This window comes from Maylandia zebra, linkage group LG6 (assembly GCF_041146795.1).
Source record: "Maylandia zebra isolate NMK-2024a linkage group LG6, Mzebra_GT3a, whole genome shotgun sequence".
NCBI lineage: Eukaryota > Metazoa > Chordata > Actinopteri > Cichliformes > Cichlidae > Maylandia > Maylandia zebra.
This window is the reverse complement of record NC_135172.1, coordinates 31,016,495-31,039,316: the sequence shown is the minus strand read 5'-3', so window position 1 is coordinate 31,039,316 and position 22,822 is coordinate 31,016,495. Positions and strand designations below refer to the sequence as shown.

Below are 22,822 nucleotides of genomic sequence, written 5' to 3'. Positions count from 1 at the left end.
ACGCTATAATCAGATAAATGAACTTTAAAAAAATCTATTTAAATTAAACTGCTATTTTTGTTTTTGTACAGTAATGAATACAGACTCAATCACCACCTCCATTCACTTCCGAATTAAGTTTAATCTGTGAGCCAGAAAAGCACTCATATCACTGAATCGGTGAAGGATGTAGATGTTTCCATTTTATTTTGAAAGTCTCCTTTACCCGGATATAAGGATTTAATTTCCGGATCACCCACCACATGTAACAGATGCGTTGCTAACGCTGAAATATGTGTCTCCCATGAGATGTGAAGTGTGAGCAGCGGCTAATTGGACATTAGATGTGTGACAGCAGGGAAACCGTCCGACTCTTAAATGCACCGACAGCCGTCTGTATTTGTAGACGCTGCTTTTAGCAAGGTTCGCTAAAGTTAGCTTTCATTGGGAATTTAACACAGTGAGCCCAGTTCACATGTACTATTCAAACCACCGTATGCACTCATCTTTTCACTGCGGTATGCGGCCACTTAGGACCGTACACTTAGCGAATATTTTAAATCTACAGGATTTAAAGCTTGTTGTTTGCTAATGAAACTTTCTCTGAAGCGGGTTCTTCATCATGTTTACTCGGTGTGTAAGAAACATCCTGTCTAGAAGTGCATTCACTGTGACGCTGAAGCAGCACAGCTGGAGACGCTGCAGCACATCCCAGACTGAGACTGTGGACCAGGTCACTACGTTATTGCAGCTCTGCGTGGACAGGTTCTTCGTTTCTCCTGGTCACGCTAACGTGGAGCTGTTTCAGCGCGGGCTGTGCTGCAGCTATGGACCTCTGGGCATGGAGCTCAGGAGAAACCTGCTGGACCAGTGGTGGCATTCAGTGACTAGGTCCGGAGCTCAGGTTTTTGGGATTAACACCCTGAGCAGCAGTAGCAGCAGGGAAGCACCTACAGGTGGACAGGGCCAGCTGAGGATTGTTGAATGTGAACAGCTGAAACAGAGACTTGGGCAGAAGCAGCTAAGCAAGGGGCGGCTCGCTGAGGAGGTGCACATGCTCCTGCAGAGGTCCCCAAGTATGAGAACAAACTTACTGCAAGGTAAGTTGCCTCACACACCTGTAATAAATAATGATGATAATAGAGCATAACATACACGTTTTTATTTCTATACTGAGAGCTAGCATTAAACATGCACAGTAAAGTAATGACACCACAGATGATTTATAAACTACAAGCAAAGTCACCGTGTATACCAACTGTTTCACGTTATTGCTTTTATGATCTTCCATGTATTTCTTTTAATGGTTTATGAATACTTTTGATACTTGTTTGTCCAGTTTGATGCCAACACTGTGGTACTTTTGTTTGAGTAAGGTGAATGGAAACGAGCTGTTCTTGGAATATTATTTTCACACTGTAGTAAACTCAGTAAGCAAGAAAGATGATGGCAAGAGCTGAAATACCATGTTAAGGATACTGCCAGGACTTCAGTGTTGTGTGAAAGTGCTCATCAGCTTCAGAAACTCAGCTAGTAACATTTCTGTTTAACATGTCTCTGTCTTTTACATTGTTGTAAAACTAAAAAATAATTATTTTTTTCAAATTAGTCTTGATGGTTCACGCGTGTTGTTTTGTTTCCAGGTGCCTTGGAGCAGTTTGTCCCCTCGTTAGAGCTGGTGAACAGGAAGCTGCCGTTTGGTCTGGCTGAGACGGGTCTGTGCTTCCAGCCTGCAGAAGGCTCTGGTTGGTGAGGCTTCGTCTGTTGTTTCTTACCTGTGTGAGTGTCTGTGTGGATACACTTATGAAAAATAAAAATTCAAACAAACTTCACTGGGATTTTGTTTCTTTATATTGTTTATCTGAGCTAGACTTTTAATATTAATACAGTATTTCATGAGTTCACATTAACCTTTTTCAGACCTTATGAGGTAAGTATGTCATATTAACACACTGTATATTCTATTTTCTGTCAGCTCAGCTGAGGTCACGCAAACATCTCTAGTGTGGTTTTGCTCTCCTCGCACATCGTCCCAGTGGCTGGACCACTGGACACGACAGAGGCTGAAGTGGTGGAGAAAAGTGAGTCTTTGAGGAGGGAAACATCTCAGACAAATTTAAAACGGTGTGATGCACCAGTGCATAAATGTATTTTCCTGTAAGAACACTTTCCCAGCCTTATAAACTACAAACATTAATAACTCAGCTTTTCTCTTTGTGTCGTCCTGTTTATCCAGTTTGCCCTCTCCCCGTCCGACTTCAGCAGCAATGAAGTCCAGCAGGAGGAGCTCGAACAGGCGGCATCTCGCGGTGTGAGGATCATCTACAACTTCCCGTGGGGTCAGGAGGTCCTGGAGACACTGTGGAGTCGAGGAGATGCCGAGCTGCTGCACATACACAAAGGAGACCGGTCCAAACTGCAGGTCCGTCTGCTTCTTTTAGAGTGTGCTTTAAGTCGGGATCGAGATTCAGTCATGTTCCTAAGCTGCTATTGCAGAGGCTCTGGTTCTCTGACAATGTCTTAAAACAGGAAGTCAAATTGATATCAAAAATTCCCTTAGCTCCCAGCTGATAGAGGCTTTCAGAAATCTCAGTTGAACTAAACGGCTTTAGGAAGAAGAACCACCAGGTCTCATAAGAAACACGGGCAGCTGCTCGTCTGTTGCTGCTTTTCTTCAGTTTAATCACACGCAGTGTCATTTCTCTTACCTGACCTCTTTCAGCATCAAGATGGACGAAGGTCTATTCCTCATGTCGTCTCCGTTACCGCAAACATGGACCGTGGTGCGATGGCGTTTCTGTCCAACTCACTCCAGCAGCTGAAGAGAGAAGAGAGCAAGAAAAAGCTGCACCAGAGAAAGGTGATTGTGCTTAACAGCTCGCTGCACGTGCAGAAAAACTGTCAGCGGGTTTCCTATTTGTGGCGTGACTTTTATTTATGAGATTTGTTGCACTGTTGATTTCAGGTGCTGAAGCTGCATCCAGTGTTGGTTCCCATTAAAGTGGCTTTAAATATTGGTAGAGGAGCCACTGTGGAGCTGAGGCAGGTAATGATAACATGAAGTACATGTTGCATGCTTTTTCTTTGTGGAGTTTTTCTGTGCAAATACACATTTTTCACCTTAAAAGGATCTGATTGAATGTGTTCCTTCTGTGGACTTGCATCAAATTGCATTAAAAGTGTTTTAAATATATTTCTTCAGATTTGTGAAGGCCTTCTGCAGGAGTTCCTGGAAGCAAAGATCTCTGTGTGGCCTGGATATCTTGAAACTCTGCCAACATCAATGGAGCAGCTGAATGCCAAGTAAATGCCGTTAAATCAGCACATAATGCAAATTGAATTACGTTACCTTTCTTTAAACTCGTGCCTGTGTGTTTCTGTGTGGATGTAATGCAGATACGATGAGATGGGCGTTCTTTTCACCATCATCATCGGTGAGAACACGTTGGAAAGTGGCCTTCTTCAGGTCCGCAGCAGAGACACAACCATCAAAGAGACCATGCACATCTCGGAGATCAAAAACTTTCTATTCAGATACATTTCTGCAGCTGACAACATCTGAATGCCCCTGCTGTTTTTTCGAACACCTGCCTGAGTTTGCATTCCTTTTAAAAACAAAATTATGGTCAGGGATATGCTTGTGAAACATATTTCCTCAGAGCGGTCCAAAAATAAGAGACTTTTTGGGATAGAGGTGCACATGAACCCACTGTGTGTATACATGTACCCCAAGAGTTTGTATTCTTAACTTTGCTAACTCAGCTCTTACTGATCCTACAGTCTCTTCGCAGTACATTCAAGGCACTGACATGGTTATATCAGGTTTATTTATCTGTGCGTAATTGGTGGCTACATAGTGGTCACGGAGGAGGAAGCTTTTGGATTTGTCTCTACATTTCTATTAAAAGATATGGAATCCCTCTTTAATATTTATATTGTATTGTTTTTTCTGGTTGTTGATGGCAATTTTGATTCTTGTTTCCTGAAGGTTCAAAGACTGTTCACAATAATGGAACAAGCAGTTAAGAAAATAGTCTTACCGTATTAGTAAACTGTAGTTTAGTTCAAATATAAAGTTAAAATACAGCATGATACCACACAGGTACAGAGGACTGAAACTGCTATAATAAAACACAAATAAATTGGTCAGTACATTGGTGACTATCCCTTTATAACCTCTGAATATTATTAATGTTACTTGCTCTGTGGGAGGAAGCTAAAGGCAAAGAGGGGTGGTTTAATTTTATGATGATATAATTTATTCTAATTATAATTAATAGCAGTAGCTGTATTGATAATGATAATAAGAAGAATAAAAGTTTTTTTATTTTTAATTTATTTAGATTGTTTTTGTTTATTTGTTGTTCCGGGGGCGGTGGGGCGTATGAATCGACTGAATCATGAGGCACATCAGCAAAGTCTCGCGAAGTTTGCCCCTCCCTGCGCACTCATTGGTCCCTGGCTGCACCTCTGACTGGGCATGTGTGTATGTGTGCCGCTTAGCTGTTAGCGTGTAGAGATGGCCGCAGACAAGCAAAACGACGCTAAAGTTTCCCTAATGGAAGAAAATAAAGAAAACTTACCGGATGGAGGACTCGGACTGGAAAGTATCCTTAAGAACACGACACGTGCTCTTTGACGTTTTCCCTCTGCGAGCATGTTTCACGCTCTTAAGCTAACGTTAGCTTTTAGCTAACTCAGTTGGAAGATAAGCTAGCGGTTATTAGGCTACGTGTCATACTGAAGCAGGCTGTCAGTGGTAAATGGGGATTTTTATGTATTCACAATTTATTTTGGGGGTCTGAGGACATATTTTAAGATTGCTAGCTATTATGTGATGTCATCTTTGAGTTTCATTAGCGGTTACAATAGTTAAAACAGCCTGTCTTGGTGCTTGCATACAATAACTGCTATCAAAACTGAAACGTTCATGCTTGAAAATAAATGGTTAACTGCCCCTCAGAGTAACGTGTGTGATGGTTACATAAGGTTTGTACCTTAAAGTTTAATCTCAGTCTTGCAAATCATCAAAGAATCCCAGCAGCAGCACGGCCTCAGGCATGGAGACTACCAGAGATACAGGTGAGCTGGCTCAGGTCATACATTACAGGGTGGAGATTTGTGTGTGGTGCAGCAGTTTTCCCACCCAATGTAAAGACACTGACATGAGACTTCTGTTCACAATGCTGGGCTCAGATTTATGGTTTAATGCAGTTAAATGGAACAGGTGTGGATTAAAGTTAAACTCAAAGCTTTTGATGTCCACCTATCTTCGCCACATTTTCATATTTGCGGAGTTTAAGATATAGTGATAGATCATTTATGTTCTTTGATCTTCCTGCATATTAAGTTTCGTGGTGACTTTTTTTGTCTATGTTGTATTTCATTTATTGTAATGTAGAATTTAAAAAATCCTTGTCTGTTTCCAGGGGCTACTGTTCCCGCAGGCTACGGCGCCTCCGCAAGACTCTTGGCTTCAAGATGGGAAACCGACACAAGTTTGTTGGGAAGAAAGTCACTGTGGAAATGCTTTCTGATAACAGGTTAGACTTAGATAATTTTAACTGGTCATTCACGTGTAGTTAACTGGCTGCTGGTTTGGGAACCTTTACATTAAGGAAATTCCAGTTTGAAACACTTAAACAGATCACTTTGCTTTGATGTGGAACAGTTCAGCGGCTTGATGCTTTCACATAAAAAAACAAACTGTTTATACAGCTATGCCACCTTTTTTCAGGTATCTTCTGCTGGTTTTGATGGAAGCAGAGCGTGCATGGAGCTACGCCATGCAGTTGAAGCAGGAGGCCAATACAGAGCCACGTAAGCGCTTCCACCTGCTGTCACGACTACGTAAGGCTGCAAAGCACAGTGAGAAGCTGGAGAAGCTCTGCGAAAGCCCCCGTGTGGACGCCAAAACTAAACTGGAGGCACAGGTACACAGGTCAAATTCATTTTAACTGACCCGTGTAGGTGTGTGGAATAACAAGTGGATGTGCAGCGAGGTCCCAGCCTCAGAGATGAATAACTTTAACTTTTCGATTTGTTGTCTTTCAACTGTAAGATTTGAGAACTTCAAACACTGTTAATTAGAAAAACAGTGCAGAATATTTCATGACGATATTTTATCTACACAGGGACACCAAATATTGATATTTTAATCAATAAAATACTTTTGGAATACTTTGAACAAGAGGGCTGAAAGGTTGGAGGAGGCAGCCTTTCTGCAAACAGTTGCAGTGTGCCTTTGGATTGACTGCAGTTATTCAGGGAAATTGGCAGAGGATTGTGAATAGTTGCTTTCTCTAATCTATAAATGCAGACAGATTGTCAGCGGTCTGAATGACTCTGTGTCAGTGAGCACAACTTGAGGGGACTCAACTAAACTGGCTGCCAGCTGATTGTATTCTGGCTATATTCTTGTAGAAAAGAGGGTCATTTCTGTCTGCGTAGACAACAGATTTCCATGTATGTAACTGCCAACTTGACCCTGTTCCATCGCAGACTGATATCAGTTTCAAAGCAGACTGATTCTGTCTTATGGCAACTTCTACAGCAAACTTTAGTGACAGTGTTGTGTACTTATTTTGCAACAAAAGAAAAAAAATGAGTTTAACTGTAACTTTGGAGACATAATTTGGAGTTGAAAGAAGATGATAAATTGTAGTACTTGCTACTGCAGATATCACAAAAATGTTAAATCACAATAATATATCATGAGTGAAATAATGTGATAATATCATGGAGAGTCTTGGTGATTCCCACCTTTACTGTTGATGAAGTGTGGTGAGGGAATGAACAGAGGAGCTCCTCATCATGTGTTGTGGTGTTATTTCAGGCCTACACTGCATACCTGACTGGAATGGTGGAGTTTGAGCTGCAGGAGTGGAAACAAGCCATGGAGGCTTTCAACAAGTGCAAGTGAGCGTTAACATTACTGCACTCTGTTTTTTGTTTTTTAATTCTTCTTTTAATAATGGGAGGTTTTCTTGTTTGTTTTTCTTTCACTTTTTTTAAACCACTGATAAATACTTTTGTCTTGTCAGGACCATTTATGAGAAGCTGGCCAGTGCCTTCACTGAGGACCTGGCAGTTCTGTACCGCCAGCGTGTAGACGAGATATCGCCCAACATTCGCTACTGCGCTTACAATATTGGTCAGCATTGCTGTAGTCGTTCTTCTCAGTGTCATTGTTGATGCACAACACCGATCCTGAGTTCAGTCCTTCCTCTGCACACTGACAAACACACACTCACTCCCTGGTTGTATTTGATTTTAGGTGATCAGAATGCCATCAATGACCTGATGCAGATGAGGCTGACTGGTGGAGGAGGTGGCATGATGGCTGAGAAACTAGAGGTAAACACGAAGGGGTAAAACTTTTGTTAATCAGTCTGTAATTCATGATTAAACTGCTGGGGGGAGCACATACCAAACAAGAATATTACACAGCTGTGTAATCGTGTACTACATCCAGAAGGGTTTGTTTTGTTTCCCTCAAGGCACTGATTACTCAGGCGCGAACCAAGCAGGCAGCCACTATGAGTGAAGTGGAGTGGCGAGGACGCACGGTGCCTGTGAAGATTGACAAGGCTCGCGTCTTCCTGTTGGGTCTGGCAGACAACGAGGCCGCCATCGCTCAGGTCAGCCTCTCACACATTCCTTCTTTTTTAAGCATATAAACAAACTCAGTGGGAAACGCATGTTGTTGCACCTCCTAATGTTGGTTGTCCTTTCTATGTCTCTTGGGCTGCAAACAATGGAAACAACTGCAGAGACATTGACTCAAAGACAATAAGTGAATAGATTCCTTCTGTAGTACAAATATAATCGTGTTCATCACTGGTCATTACCCCTCCCTAGGGCTGCTCACTTAATCGAATTTTAATCACGATTACGATCTGGGCTTTCAACAATCATTAAAAATGACTGAGCCGATTATTAGCCCCTCCCTCGTGCTTTACTCTCCGTGTGGCAAATCAAGCGCACCTCTCTGCATTTCGAACACGTGTCACAACAATTAAGAGCAGCGGTCTCCAACCCTTTTTTGCGCCACGGACCGGTTTATGCCCGACAATGTTTTTATGGACCGGCCTTTAAGGTGTCACGGATAAATACAACAAAATAAAACTAGTACCGGTACCGAAAAAAAGGCTTATTCATAACACACGTGAAAAGACCCAGGAAAACCGAGTAAATGATAAAAACGATAACAAAATAACGCTGAAAACCGATAAAAACCCTGAAAACTATACATTTCACACCTGAGCCTCAACTCTCGCGGCCCGGTACCAAACGACTCACGGACCGGTACCGGTCCGAGGCCCGGGGGTTGGAGACCGCTGATTAAGAGGACCCGAGGGAAGCTCAGCAGAAGTTATTTGGAGAGGAGAGTGACTGCCGTTGGTTGAAAAGAGAGGTAAAAAAAAAACTTCAGTGGTGTGGAAACATTATGGGTTCGTGGAGTCAGACGTGGATCAAGTAGACATAGTGTGTAAACTTTGCTACAGTGTCGTAGCTGCACCACAGAGCAACACTGCAAAGTTCACTAAACATAGATGTTTACATTTTTCATTTATTTTTTATATTGCAAACATTTGCACTGTTATCAGTATTTGCACACTATTTTATATTATTTTTGACAATCTTTAAAGTCATTATTCAACACATTGTTATTGTTAAATAAATATCGTCAAATAATCGAGATCTCAATTTCAGTGAAAATAATCGTGATTATCATTTTTGCCATAATCGAGCAGCCCTACCCCTCCTTATGTTTCCTGACTGCCTCATGCAGAGCTACTATCAGAGACTACCCAGTATGTATCACAACACTGATTCTGTGTGCTCATATGACCCATTTAGACTGCTTATAAATGCCAATGTTTTAATGTAATGAATTCAACCTTGTTTCTTATTCTCCGCTGCCACATGCCTTTTATATCCTTAGAAGGCGAGCCTGTTATTTTTGTTTTCACTTCCAAATTCAGGCCCACTTCTATATTTTCATTCTTAAATTGGGCCTTGATTTGAGTTTTAAGCTTATAAGGATTAATTGCATATAGATCAGGTAGTGACAAACATAATTCCTGGGTACAGACACTCCAGTCTTACCTGTTGGACTGACTTGGAAAATGTCTTAAGTGTTTTAACTATATTTTCATAAGTTTGGCAGCTTTTCCATCTGTTTAAGACCTCGTATGTGACCATTCATACTAAAACAACACAATTAAGTGATAGTTAAAGCAATTAAATGACTACTTTCACTATCTATAAGAGAAATAAAAGAAACTATGGTTCTTTTTCAGTGAATTCAGAGTAAAATTAAAATTTCTGTGAATTAACACTTTGTTTTATAACTTTTTGTAATTTTACATATTAATTTTCTGTAATTTAAGCCTAAAGAGTCGTGCTGACAGATTCTTTAATTTACTACAGCGGCATTTCTTTATCATGTACTGAAAACACTTTTTCTTTTATTAAGATGTCTCATTGATTAAATGTGTAGTTCCACTTGTTTACAATGACAGCAAGGGGAGTTTCACTTGTCCGCCTCGCTTAAGATCAAAGTATGTAAACAGATCACAATGTAAAATGAGTTTGACATCCCTGATATAGATGAGCTCGATATCCAAAACCTTTGCATGTTTTCAGTGACTGTCCGGTACAGTAAAAGTAGAGCTGGGCGATATGAGATTTTTTCATATCACGATATGTTTTTTTCATTTCAGGCGATAACGATATCTATCACGATATAAGCCAAATAACTATATTTGTAAGATTTAAATGTGCCGTTGCTCACAAGTAAAATGTGAAATAATCAGCAGCTTGTTTTTAAATATTTATTTCCCATAATAAGTTCAACAGGGTAGATGTACTTAAGGAACATGAGACTTTTTCAGATAAATAAAGGCAAATATTGCAAACTACACAAAAGGCAGCCGCTAAAGCGTTTAAGTTTCAAAATAGAACAAATGAAACAGAGACTACTAAATTGTCAATTCCACTTAGAAACAAAATATTAATTCTAAAAATAAATCTTAGTTTGTTTTACAGAAGAACAGACAAGATTGACTAACTTTTGTCAATATCAAATAAACTGAGAACTAAAAGGAAATTCTCAATCTCTCCTTGTTGTATAGCTGAGCTTTTCAAACAGTTTTAACAGTTACTTTAGTCTGACAAAAGCCGAATGACGAATTAGCGCTTCCAGTCAGAGACTGAGGCTACGTCCACACGTACACGGGTATTTTTGAAAACGGAGATTTTCCGTTTTCGTTTTAAAAAATAATCCCGTCCACACATAAAGGCAGAAATGAAGGAAAACGCTGCTATGAACATGCCAAAGCAGCAGGTGGCGCTAGATTCCTAACCGTGCAGAAATGTTGGCCAATCAGAAGTCTAGAAGCCTCGGTGGGAAAAAGTAAACAAAGCTGGGGCATAGAAGCAGAACCGAGTCGTATGTGTGGACGGACAGTAACTGTGTGTATATGTAAGCATTTAAACACTGCAGACAGTAGAATTAACAGTAACAGTATTGTAGAAATTCATTTCACCGAAACAATAACGCGGCGCACAGTGTGACGCATGCACCAGTTTATTGTATTTCCAGACTTGCTTTCGGCACAATTTACAGTGCGCGCTACTCTGTTTTTTGTCAGACTTGAAATAGCCGAAATACCTTCAAACTACGGAACTTCTATGGCTCTTCCGTTCGACAATCTCTCCGGCATGGGAACCATCATCTGTTTTCTCTTCGGTCACGCTCGGTTGATTTTTCTAGTCGGCACACTCATTTCCTCCATTATGCGCTGGCTGCTTCCCAAACAAACACACGTGCGGCTTGGCACTTGTGCTGTACGTAGCAAGTCACGCAACGGATCGGCTGACCTTTTTTTTTTTTTTTTTTTTCTTCTTAAGAGGACAAGAGCGGCGAGGTCTATCGCGATAGCTTAATTTCTCTATCGAGTAAAAGTTATATCGCGATACATATCGTTATCGTTCTATCGCCCAGCTCTAAGTAAAAGTGAATATATGAGAGGAAATAAGTAAAAGCATAAAAGTCTCTTCTTAACTAAATAATCTTTCATCCTGCTGGAGGCTGTCGGGTACTCGTCAAGCATTAAAACGGTTTAATAAAACCATAAAACAACCCTGAGAGCACTGTGCAGTTCCATAAAATCTCAGTAGGTGGCACTCTGTTCTTGATAGTATCACATGTCCCCTCGCTGTCGCCACAGCTCATTACTTCTGTTTTGTGCCCGAGTACTCAGCACACCCTGCAGACACACCTGTCACACCCATTGCCACTCAGGTCTCAGGCATGCAGCTGCTCTCATCGCACAACTGCATTCTACGCATTTCACCTCGCACATGAATGCAGGGCTACACCCAGCAGCTCATTTTAGTTTCAGATGGAGCATTTTAGGTCTGACTGTCGCATAAAAGGCGGTTAAAGGTGGCTGTGAGTGACTGTGTGGAGAAGAACTGCAGCGCTGGCAGTTTTTATCACATTTGGCTTTTCTTATTGGTCACAATTAAAGGATTTTTGCATAGTATGCACATTATATTGTGTCACAGCTCTAGCACCTTTAGCTTCACAATGTGCACCTGTTCTTCTGCTTGTGGCCTCAGGGGACAGGAGACACTGTAGGGCCAAATGTCAACCCTAGTTGAAGGGCTGTTTCCTCCTCTAACCAGTGTATCCATCCAGCCCTCCTGCCGAACAGCACAGAATGCTCAACAGGTAGAACTGGCTGTTCTAGGCCTTATTAGGGTGTTGGCACAAGTGTGAAACGCGTAGCAGCATCACCTTTCTGGGTGGGAGAGAGAAGGCTTGTGAACAATCTGTTATCAGGTTTGCCACCACAAGGAATTGTTTTGTAACATTCCTCTACTGTGTTTTCTCAACTTTTCGCAACAACAGAGACACAGTAATGTAATCCACAAAATCTTTTAAATACTTAAAACTGATATTTTTATGAGTGATCAGTCCTTCTGTAATTGTTTTATTGCTCTCACTTTGCTTTTTTCCAGTGTTAGTAAAACCCATCCTGCATCTTTCTGAGACTATCTCAGTTTAACACAGGCCTGTTGTATTAGTGTGGTGATGAAAGACGGCTTAGATGATGAACAATCGTGTCATTCTTAAAGACCTGAACCCTGAAACTATACAGTGTCTTAACTGCTGATGAGTTATGTGCAGGAATGCATCAGCAGCCTGCCGGGCCACATACCTGCGTCTCTCCCCGAGTTTGTCAGTCGCATTCCTGCTTTAACTGTTGCTCTTTGTATCAAAGTACTAAAACTGTTACATGCATCAAATGTTTGCTTGATCGCGTTTTAAATGAGATACGTCTGCACAATCTGGTAGAAACCTTTTATGATCTGATCAAGTTTCAGCCAAATCTCATCAGTCTGGTTAAATGGCTGCTATCGCTGCGTAAATCTGCTTGGAAGTTATTCTACAAAAAGCATAAAAAGGATTTGTGAACATCTCCACTTTCAGTCTGCATGTTAAGAGGCGCGACTGCTTCCTCCCCTTCTCCGCTCTGCCTGTGTGTGCCTAGGATGGCCTCAGAGTATTGAGTGTTCTTTTAGCTGAAAGCAGTCTTTGTAGCTACAAGAAAGCAGAAGAAAAGCAACTGAAAGTGTTAAAGTATGTTCCTAGCTGACCTGTACAGAGAGCTGAATCGAAGTAAGGAGATACATGGAAGCCAAACTGGAGGCTGAAAAACTGCTTCAGTGCGTTCAGTGTGTCGTGTTACTGCTGAACCTGCATTTTTGATAGGTACTCTGTTTTTACTTTCCAGAGTCATCTATTGTACATCATCTCATCTTCAGCATGTGCCATCCTCACACATAGGCTTCACCCCCTGGGTTTTCCTCATTGTTGCCAACTTAGACGTTTAGTTGCATTAAATCTATGATGAAAAAATGTAAAGACCGTGCTGGTACGATCTGAGACGTTTCTCTGCTTAGAATGTGAAACACGCCCGTCTCCCTCCTTCTCTACTATTCAGTAAGTTCTACATTTATTTTTTTTCCTTTATCCTCATCTTTGGATCTGTTTGTGTCATTCAGGCAGCTAATGAGGAAACCAAAGAACATCTGTATGAGACCCTGCTGGCCGAGTGCAGAGACACCATCCAGGCAGTGAAAGAGGAGCTCAAGACTGAGGCGGTAAGATTCAGCAGGATGAAAAGCTGTGATGTTGACAAGAATGAGAGGTGGTGAAGATGTAGCTTGTAAATACCTGAAACTGGGAATACTAGAAGGTTCAACTAAAGAGCTTTTTTTTTTTTTTTTCCTTTTTGTAAATCTATCAATTTTTTTATCACTGTAGAAACAGCGAGAGAGGAGCTCTGATGGTGACACTGGGAAGGTGTCCAACCTGCAGTACCTGCACAGGTAAAAAAGGAAGAAAAATGTACTTCGATTTTACTCCTGGTTCTGTTAAGTTAGTCAGTCATAGGATTAGAGCTGCAGCTAAATGCTTTACCACTTATCTCAGTAAGTCAATAACACTTTGATCATTCCCCTCCTCGTCTCTTCATGCAGACAACACTGTAACACACAGATCTTCAGTTTATTGTGAAATTACAAACACATGCTCACTTTTGGGAGGATGAAATCGGAGAACATTTGGCTGTTTGGAAACATTACTAGCAACTTCTAACATCTTTTGATAGACAGACATGTATAAACCTGTCAGGTCGGGGCATCATTAGGCTGAACACGTGTCGGGTGAGTCTGGTTCAACTTGCAGAGCGCCTGTAAGGCATGTTAATGGTTCCTGACGATGTCTGCAGTTGATTCAGCCGAGGTTTACAGACCTGATGAGTTTAAAGGGATCGCACGCCGTAAGTGAATAATCACTGCTGCTCTTCTCTCCCAGCTACCTGACCTACATTAAGCTGTGTACACTGGTGAAGAGGAATGAGAGCATGGCTCATACTCTGCAGGCCAAACTGAAGGAGCCCGAGGCCGACGAGAACAAGAGGGGGCCCCGTCCACAGGATCTCATCCGCCTGTATGACATCATCCTGCAGGTGAATGTCCTGTTATCAAGTTCTGTCTCTAAGGTGTACAGCCTGATGTTTGTGTTACCATAGTTACATGATGTGCATCTTGTGTTTTTGTTTTGTTTTTTGTTTTTGTTTTGTTTTTTTCCCCCACCACCACCTCCTCCAACTATCCAGAGTCTGGCAGAGCTCTCCACCCTGCAGGGTCTGGAGGATGACCACGCCTTCCAAAAGGAGGTGTCCCTGAAGACCCTGGTCTACAAGGCCTACAGGTCAGTGTTTTTGTGCCTGGTTTTCAACATGTTCTGCATCAAACAATGCAGCTGAAATTCAAACAGTGCAACAAGTGTCGTATTTACAATCGCAAATACACCTGCGTCCTGATGTGAAAAGTATCTCTAAGCTTTGTTCCATTTCACATTTCCATGAAAGCTTCTGCAGTTCATAAACCCACATGTTGTTAATGAGCTGCTTTCTTTGGCCTCCTGCAGGTGTTTCTTTATAGCCCAGTCTTATGTGTTAGTGAAGAAGTGGAGTGAGGCGCTGGTGTTGTATGAAAGGGTGCTGAAATATGCCAAGGAAGTCCAATCTAAGGCCAAGAGCCTCAACAACAGCCTCAAGGTTGGTTTAACATGCAAGCAAACACACACACACCTCAAACATGAGTCATGGCGTTACTCATTGTGGAGGCCTCTTTTCAAAGCCTCATCTTTATCTAGGTTGCCATTTTAGTTATTTACAACACATTATATTTAGACAAATAAATGTTATTAAAAAGCTTTATGGATCACAAAGATGCAGATGCCTGCTAATCTGTTCTAAGTAACACTAATAAATTGCTAGATTTTTAGTTAGTATAAGTAACTGTGCAGCAAACCATGTTGTTTGTTAGGGAAATGCAATGAGACCCGAACACACGGTACATCAAAGTTTAACAAAAATATCACTGCGCTACGTTAATTTACATTCATCATGAATTTCTGCAGGATCTCCCCGATGTCCAGGAGCTCATTGCTGAGGTCAACGCTGAAAAATACTCACTTCAAGCTGCTGCCATTTTAGGTGCGAGCCTCGAAGTTGTTAAACAGTTAAACCAGCAGTCGTCTTCTCTGTTGTACAGTCCTGAAGAGATGTGTTTGTGTTTCAGACACCGACGAGATAGTTGAAGTTCCTCAGCAGCTGGTGAAAGACAACACGGTAAGAGGAGGAAGCCTCAGGCTGCTCAACACTACAGCCGTACACAGACACATGGTTCTTGCACGTTTGTGTCTGTACGAATAAAATAAACGAGCTCTGTGGATTAATTACTTATCGGTCATATTACTCCTGAAGAGCCGAGGTGAAGCTTAATTTGTATATTTGCGTCTAACAAACTGCAACATAAAAACTTGAAAAGTGGTTTTGATGATGTCATTTAACGTTTATCTATTTTTGTGATAAAACTTAATTTTTAGGAATTTCAATAACTGGAATAAGTTTGAGTGGATCTGTCACAGTCTGCACTGCAGTAGCTTTAGTTGCATGAGTCAAAGTTCGAAATCTTATCTGTCATGCTGGCCTTGGCCTAACGCAAGCAATTTCTGCTCCTCTCGTGTCAGGCCAGCTTTCTTCTGATTGGTTGCCCATCACAGACACAATATTTGAAGAACAAAGGGCGGGGCTTGTGCTCTAACAGACAGAGCTGAGATTAGGGATATCCTCTTTTTGGAAAATGAGTGTTTGGAGCAGCAAGGGATTATTTGCACATATGCTAATCTCATCATTTTAATTTGTGTCCATGCTTGATGTGATCTGCCATTTTAACATTTATGACAAGAAATGCAGTTTGATGAGGTTGTCATCACTCCATTTTCTGCTGCTTTTTTATTTTATTTCTTCATTTAGCTGAACTTTCTGTTCCCTATGATTCCAGTGCTCTCATCTCCTCACTTCTTTTTCACGCAGCCCCTCTGTGACCACCTGGAGACCTTCCGCTTTGACCCCAGTCTCGTCGGAAAACAGCCCAGTCTGGTCCAGTTCCCACCCGACTTCCAGCCAATCCCCTGCAAGCCTCTGTTCTTTGACCTTGCTCTTAACCATGTGGCCTTCCCACCGCTGGATGACAAGGTGGAACAGAAGGGCAAGGGCGGTCTGACTGGCTACATCAAGGGCATTTTTGGCTTCGGCAGCTAAACCTAAACCCACACTTCAACCTCCATGTGAGAGCCACAGGGCCCAGAGTTTACTGCAACCAGCCAGAATTGGGTCAGCTGTTAGTTAGAATCATTTCAGTTTGTCTTTTATGTTTAATTTTTAGTGCCTATGTGCAGAGGGGTTGGAGTTGGCAGTTCTGAGGAAGACGGAGTCAATATAGTCTTCTCGGAAAGATTAATGAAATGGTAGCACTATGACCCAAGTCCACATCCAGCTTCAGTAATCGTATCAGCCTGCATGGCTTCACAGCATACAGGCTCCCTCCTTAAACTGAGCAATGGAGGTGTTGGCAACTTTTAAGACATTAATATGCCGTGGTTTTGATGAGTGAAGTCAAGCTGTCAATCTCACGGTAAAAGATTACATTTTTTCCCTCCTGTGTTTTAAATGCGCCTTCATATTGTGTTTTTTTTCCTTTTGTAAATGGATTGTTCTGCATTTTTCTTAGCCCTCTAAAAACAAAAAGATATGTTTTGATCTCATCAGCCTCAACATTAATTACAAGACCTATAGCTGACCAAACTGTAATCATCTGTATGATTTCATCTGTCATCACAAACTAAAGTTTGTAATCTTTGCCCCTTGTTGCTTTGACGGCATAAAAATCCTCATAAACACTGTACAGCCACAAGACCTTGTGTTGGGACAAGAAATGTCAGCTTGCTCAGGTGCCTAAGAGTGTACTCGCACTGAGCTGCTCCTCCCAGTGTTCAGTTGTTTTGACCGGTGTGTAACTGTTAGAAGAAAACAGGTGGCCATGGGTCCGTAGCTGAAACGCTGCTTCAACATCTCAGTTATTAACCAATAAATCAGTGGTAAATAAAGAACAAGGTTTCACTGTAAGTGTGCCTGTCTTTAACTTTAAACTCTATAACGTGACCTGTAGCACGTGTCTCTGAGTGGAGAGGAGATGTTTGAATTTGGGTTTAAGGAAAAATTGGAAGAAAATCTTCAGAGCATAACCTCCAGAAACATACTCAGGCCTGAGTGCAGGCACACGAGGACAAGTGTGAGTACACCTTTAGTCCTTTAGTTGTTCCACTTGGTTGTGATTTAGTAGCGGCGAGGATCCGAACATGTACAACATCCAGTTCCTCCTAAGTGCCCTGTGGGTGGGCACCACATCATAACAAACAAAGCTGTCACTGTCAAAGGTGTAGGGCTGTCCTTCATCTGCAGATGTGATGTACTTTTAATAATCGCAAGAAGAAATTTTTCCAGTCTGTGGTTTTCTGTTTTTTCTTCTCTGTCGTCCTATGTCATTGCGCCAAAGCCTCTCGAAACCCAGCCTCTGAATTCAGGAAACTGGGACAGGGCTAGCATGACTAATGACAAAGGTATGAGTCACAGTTTGAAATGATCCTTTCTGAATAAAAGAAGCTGGATTGGCCAGTGTTTTTATTTCTTTGGTAGTTAGAGCCTAAACTCACCAGGCAGTTCATTAGATCCACTAACCAGCTAGAACTAAAGCAGTCACATACAACACACACTGCAGTAAGAGGCTGCTTATTTACAGTCATAATAATGGCGGGATTCCCTCCATGACAGTTGTATTATCCTGCTTTAGTTTTAGCTACTTGGTTTATTTGTACTTTGTTGCATTTTTCTTGCCCTCAAACTTGACGTCCTGTCAAAGGTCCAACTGCTTCAATAGCGTCGTCTCGCTGGAAGTAGAAAGCTCTTTAAAGGTCCCTCTGCTACATGTTTTCAAATGGTACCTGCTTGTTGACGGCAGGTTCAGCTCATGAGACTGTAATCTGTTACTGTAAAGCTTTTAATGGTGTGTATTTATCTACAAAGGACAGTGGCAGACATCAGGACACTGAAGGAGCTGTTAGCAACCTTTCATTCATCGCATTGCCAACACCACACCTCTGTCTGTCATGGGAAGGACTACAAAAATGTTTTCATCACCTTTGACATGTCTGTGGATTTTCTGTTTTACATATTTGTCGGGATGTATTGAAACCCCTGATCTTTATGTGATCTGGTTTGCCTGTGAGACTTGGTGAAACACTAGGAAAGGACAGTTTCAGTCTCACTAACATGTTTAACTTTTTTTTTCTTTTTTTTTTTGTTGCTTAATTTTGTCTTCACCCCCCCTCTTCCCTACTCATGTGTTTTTACGCTAAGTAAGATGGATGGGCTGGAACAGTTCCAGCACTTTACCTCGATTAGCCTGGAAAACAAAATAGCTATAATCTGTAGATGCTGGAAACGTTTGTGTGTGTGTGACGAGAGTAATGAAATGAGGAGATCGTATGATTTCATGTAGTTTCCAGCCTGGTAATTAAAGTATATTTGCACCAAATGCTGTTTTTGTCATTCTTCATTCACATTTTTCTTTTTGGCAGTATTTATTTTGATCGGGCATAGTTTGATTGCTAAAGAACTGCTGTTAAACTGACGTGTTCTGAGGACAGTAGGCATGGAGGTGTGTGTGTGTGTGTGTGTTCAGTTGCTCCTGTGTTAGGGTGTGGGAGTGCATTGGATGCCTGAGCAGGGTGTGAATGTTTAGCTTTACTTTGTTTGTGCACTGAAAAGTGAGAATAATGATATAGGTGTGTTTATTAACCTCGATCTGACATTAGTGGGTTTTGGGTTTTTTTGGGGTGGGGGGGTCTCCCCATCTTCTAACCAAGAATATTCCGTGGTAAAAAGTCCCCCCAACCTACACATGCGCACTGTTACTGTGGTATTTCAGAAATGTGTACTATTTAGAATAGACTGAAAATATTTAAGCCTTTATGGGGTGGAGATGAATGCTTATCTGCAGAACAAAACCAAAGGCTAAAACTGTTGAACAACATTCTGTGTTACTGTGTTACGCATTTTCCTCCAAGAGAGGTCCAGAATTTAGAATAACCATCAAAGTATGAGCAGACAGCTGTGCTGTGTGTAAGGTGAATGAAGAGGCTGGCACACCCTTGCAGTGTCTCTGCCTTTGTTGTTTCTTCTCTGTTCAGCTGTTTGGAATTTACAGGTATACAGATACATAGTTGCTACATTAATGTGGCTCAAAATGAGCTGCAGGATGTGTGTGAACTGCAGGTTTGACATCCGGAGAAACGCCTGACCTTTAATCCCGAAGAATCTTAATGATTGCTTTCCACGAGGTCTTGCATTTGTGGTGCAGACATTTGTCTCCCTGCTCAGGGGGCATTTGTCACTAAAAAACATGAGTGTTTTAAGGGGAGGGGTGCACACCAGCATTTTTCTTGTGTTTTTTGTTTGTTTTGTTTTTTCCCATCTTATACAGGTTTAAGTATATGTTTTCAAAAAACATACAAAATCAATAAAAACTTGAATGTAAAACATAAACACGAGTGTTGTCATGCTCTTCAGGCCGGTGTCCTGCAGGTTTCAGATATCACCCTGGGTAAACACACCTGTATCAAATGATTAGTTCATTGCCAGACAACTTCAAGGCAGGTTGAAGAGGTAATTTAGCCATTTAAATCAGCTGCGTTGGATCAAGGACACGTCTAAAACCTGCAGGACGCCGGCCCTTGAGGCCTGGAGTTCCCCACCCCTGATATAGAGGAAAATGACCCCTGTCTATGCGTCATTTTCAGCAGCTCACTTGAGGTTTAAGATGAAAGTATTGCTACAGTTTGTTACCTGGGTGCAACCACAATATACAATATATGTGAGCAAGTGAAAAAGTATGTTACTCCAGACACGTAGACCCACCCAGAGAGAAACGTTGTGTGACTGGACCAATGAGCACAGCGTGCTCTCGCTGTTGCAATGAAAGCTGCTTAGCTACATTTTTTCTCGTGATTTCCAATTGTTGCTATGCAGCAGAGAGACGCCCTGATCTGGAATAACTTCCACGTCTTTAGATGCTGCACACTAAACGTTCCAGTGTATGGGGCAACCTGTAATCAGTAGATTTATGGCATGTACCACTATATGAAAGTGTTATGTAAATTACTTTCTGACCCTTTGGATGTTCCACTGTTGACTGTACACAGTGTCCCTCAGTGTTTGTGGCACAGGTCTGCTCCAAGCTTTGACTCAGGCTTAATAGTGAGGTGTCAGGGTGACATAGCCAAATGAGAACGACTTAATTTCCTTGTTATAAATTCAGGAAAAAAAGGCTCAAGGAAGAAAAAGGAAAAATCAGAAAGGGGAAAAAAAATTGATCTCACTGTGTAAACTATCGTCTCCTGAATATTCTCATTAATTTGGAGCTCTCAGATTGGGAATGCTGTGTTCTTTTTAGTTATGGTAGCAGAGAAATTTCTTGGATATACTAATGCATCAAGTTGCTATTGTCTGGCAGTAGATAGAGTTTTCCAGCATGCAAGACAGAAACCTATAAACGAAATTGTCCCAGCAGATGTCACCTTTAAATAAGTCAGTGCGATTTCTATGAGGTATTTAGTCTCTGTTTATGTTTCCTTCATGGTAGTGTGATTATTCTCCAGCACATTTCTTTCCGGGATAATAAATATATCCTTTATCTCTGATCCTAGGGACTTAACAGGATACAGAGGTAGAGAAATATGGGATAACATAAAGACCATTTGTTCTGCGTCCACTTATCACTCACACATGGAATCACTTCTTTCTTTGATTATTTTACTGCTGCTAATTATTTCTACACACGTCTTCCATATAAATTTTTAATGTTCTAATACTCAAGTAAAATGTAACTATAATAAAGGAAGGTGTGGTTGAAAGCAATTAGCTGTTACACATATATTTAGAATAATGGATGCTCATATATAACATGAAGCAGGTTATTAGCAATGAGGTCAGCATGTAAACCAAATGCTCAGTTTCAGACAGATATCAGGCCGAGAGGATCATCTCGGGCACACAGCTCTGATGTGAACTCGTCTTTAGGTTTTAAAACAGGTTGTTTTAGAGGTCCAGTTTCAGTCCAGGGATAAGACAAATAATAACATAATAAAATAACAGTCCAAAAATAAAAACATTGAGCTGGAAATGAGGATAACCTTTTAATAATTATCGCACATTTTCTTTTTCACACAGCATGTCCTCATACTGGCTTCCTCCCCTCACCCCAACCAGTCACAGGACATGGCCGCCTCCCTGAGCCTGATTCTGCCAGAGGTTTAAACGTTTTTCCTTGCCACTGTCGCCAAAGCACTTGCTCAAAGAGGGGTCATATGACTGTTGGGGTTTTCTCTGTATTATTATAGGGTTTTTACCTTACAATAAAAGCACCTTGAGCCACTTGTCATTATGACAAAACCAAATTCAATTAATGACAGTCCAAAAAAGAGATTTAATCTACACTGGGAGAAAAAAAAATGTTAAAAATTGTAATTTTAAAAATGCCTTTCAGACCAATCAACAGTGAGCTGTTGTGCCAAAACTCCTCCTGTGCTACATATTTCAGATATTTCAGAGCTGTAACTGTCCTTCTTCAGAAGTAAAAATGTATTTACAATGCAAATTTTACATGCGATTAAAAAAGGAAACAAATTGCAAAGATTACACAAAAATAATATATTCTTTTTAAAAATATGGATAAGTAAATAAAAAATATATTAGATGGGATAAAATAAATAAAAGGGGATAATGCTATATTGATTCTACATTAAATGTAATATTCATTAGCCGTATGCGTCACTTTACACAATGTGGATTACACATATGGCAAAACCTTGAAAATATATGTGTGGTTGTGTGTGTGTTTTGCCATGCTCACAAGGTTTCACCAACATAGGTATCAATAAAGGGGAATCTGGTGCCTCATGGGTTTATTATTAGAATATATGTCGGTTTTAAAAAAAAATTCTTTCAATAGATATTTGATATCAGCGCTGCGCTGAGTTTGTTGGCAGAAACAGTATAACTGTTTAGCCTCAGTTTATTTATAATATGAATTGCTGTATGACTTTATGATGTAGTCCACAAATGTAACAGAAGTGGATCCAAAACTAAGCCCTGAGGGACCCCATATGATACACAAACTTTAAATAAGACAAGAGCAGCTCAGAAAACGTACCTCTAATGGGGGTGAGTTATGTAATCACCTAGGACAGACCAGATCAGACACTTTAGGGCTGTTTGATCCAATATTAACAATCATTAAGAATCACATGTGTAAAATATGGATACATCAGTGCTTTTTCAAATGGCCAGCAGTGGACAACTCCTCTGGTGGAAAAAAGAAATCAACTTATATAGAAACCTTTTAAAAGGGCAGTTCAGCTTCTCTTACAAACGGCTCAGTATCTTGGTCTCTATTTTTAAGGGTTTTGAGGTGTGCAGGACTTTACGGTGATGTTGCAGTGGTCATTTCAATCTTTTATCTACAGTTTATGCAAACAAGACTGTAAGGCCCAATTTCTGTGCTGCTACCTTTAAAACCAGACTGGTATTATTCTGGTATATTATTGGTATTATTCACTGAAGTCTTGAAAGGCCAGAATTATTATTTCTTTTTTGGGGTAAACGTGAAATCGAGTTGCCTAATATTATGTATCCTCTTATACGAATAACCTTGAGAGAAACCTTGTGACAAAACTCACCTATCCCTTTAAGGAATCAGATTTGCAGTTCAATACCATTTTGGGTTTGTAGCACTGGATCATTTTTCAGCTCTATAATTATCCCAAGGGATATAATCTTCACAATGCGTGTGACAC

At 40.9% G+C, this 22,822-nt stretch overlaps 2 protein-coding genes across 2 annotated transcripts; both read left to right on the top strand.

The window, feature by feature from the left end:
* The first annotated feature begins 215 nt into the window (after positions 1-215).
* Positions 216-4,317, top strand: polg2 (polymerase (DNA directed), gamma 2, accessory subunit). The gene is made up of 8 exons (XM_004539229.3): positions 216-1,079; positions 1,623-1,728; positions 1,955-2,060; positions 2,216-2,401; positions 2,702-2,839; positions 2,945-3,025; positions 3,182-3,282; positions 3,376-4,317. The coding sequence occupies exons 1-8, from the start codon at positions 602-604 to the stop codon at positions 3,539-3,541; spliced, it is 1,362 nt and encodes a 453-aa protein (XP_004539286.2). The 5' UTR covers positions 216-601; the 3' UTR covers positions 3,542-4,317.
* Positions 4,318-4,417: 100 nt separating this feature from the next.
* Positions 4,418-18,504, top strand: srp68 (signal recognition particle 68). The gene is made up of 16 exons (XM_004539230.2): positions 4,418-4,586; positions 4,995-5,061; positions 5,409-5,522; positions 5,717-5,912; positions 6,815-6,897; positions 7,023-7,132; positions 7,256-7,335; positions 7,479-7,619; positions 13,060-13,158; positions 13,322-13,386; positions 13,874-14,027; positions 14,178-14,272; positions 14,492-14,621; positions 14,987-15,062; positions 15,148-15,197; positions 15,945-18,504. The coding sequence occupies exons 1-16, from the start codon at positions 4,499-4,501 to the stop codon at positions 16,170-16,172; spliced, it is 1,776 nt and encodes a 591-aa protein (XP_004539287.1). The 5' UTR covers positions 4,418-4,498; the 3' UTR covers positions 16,173-18,504.
* Positions 18,505-22,822: the final 4,318 nt, after the last annotated feature.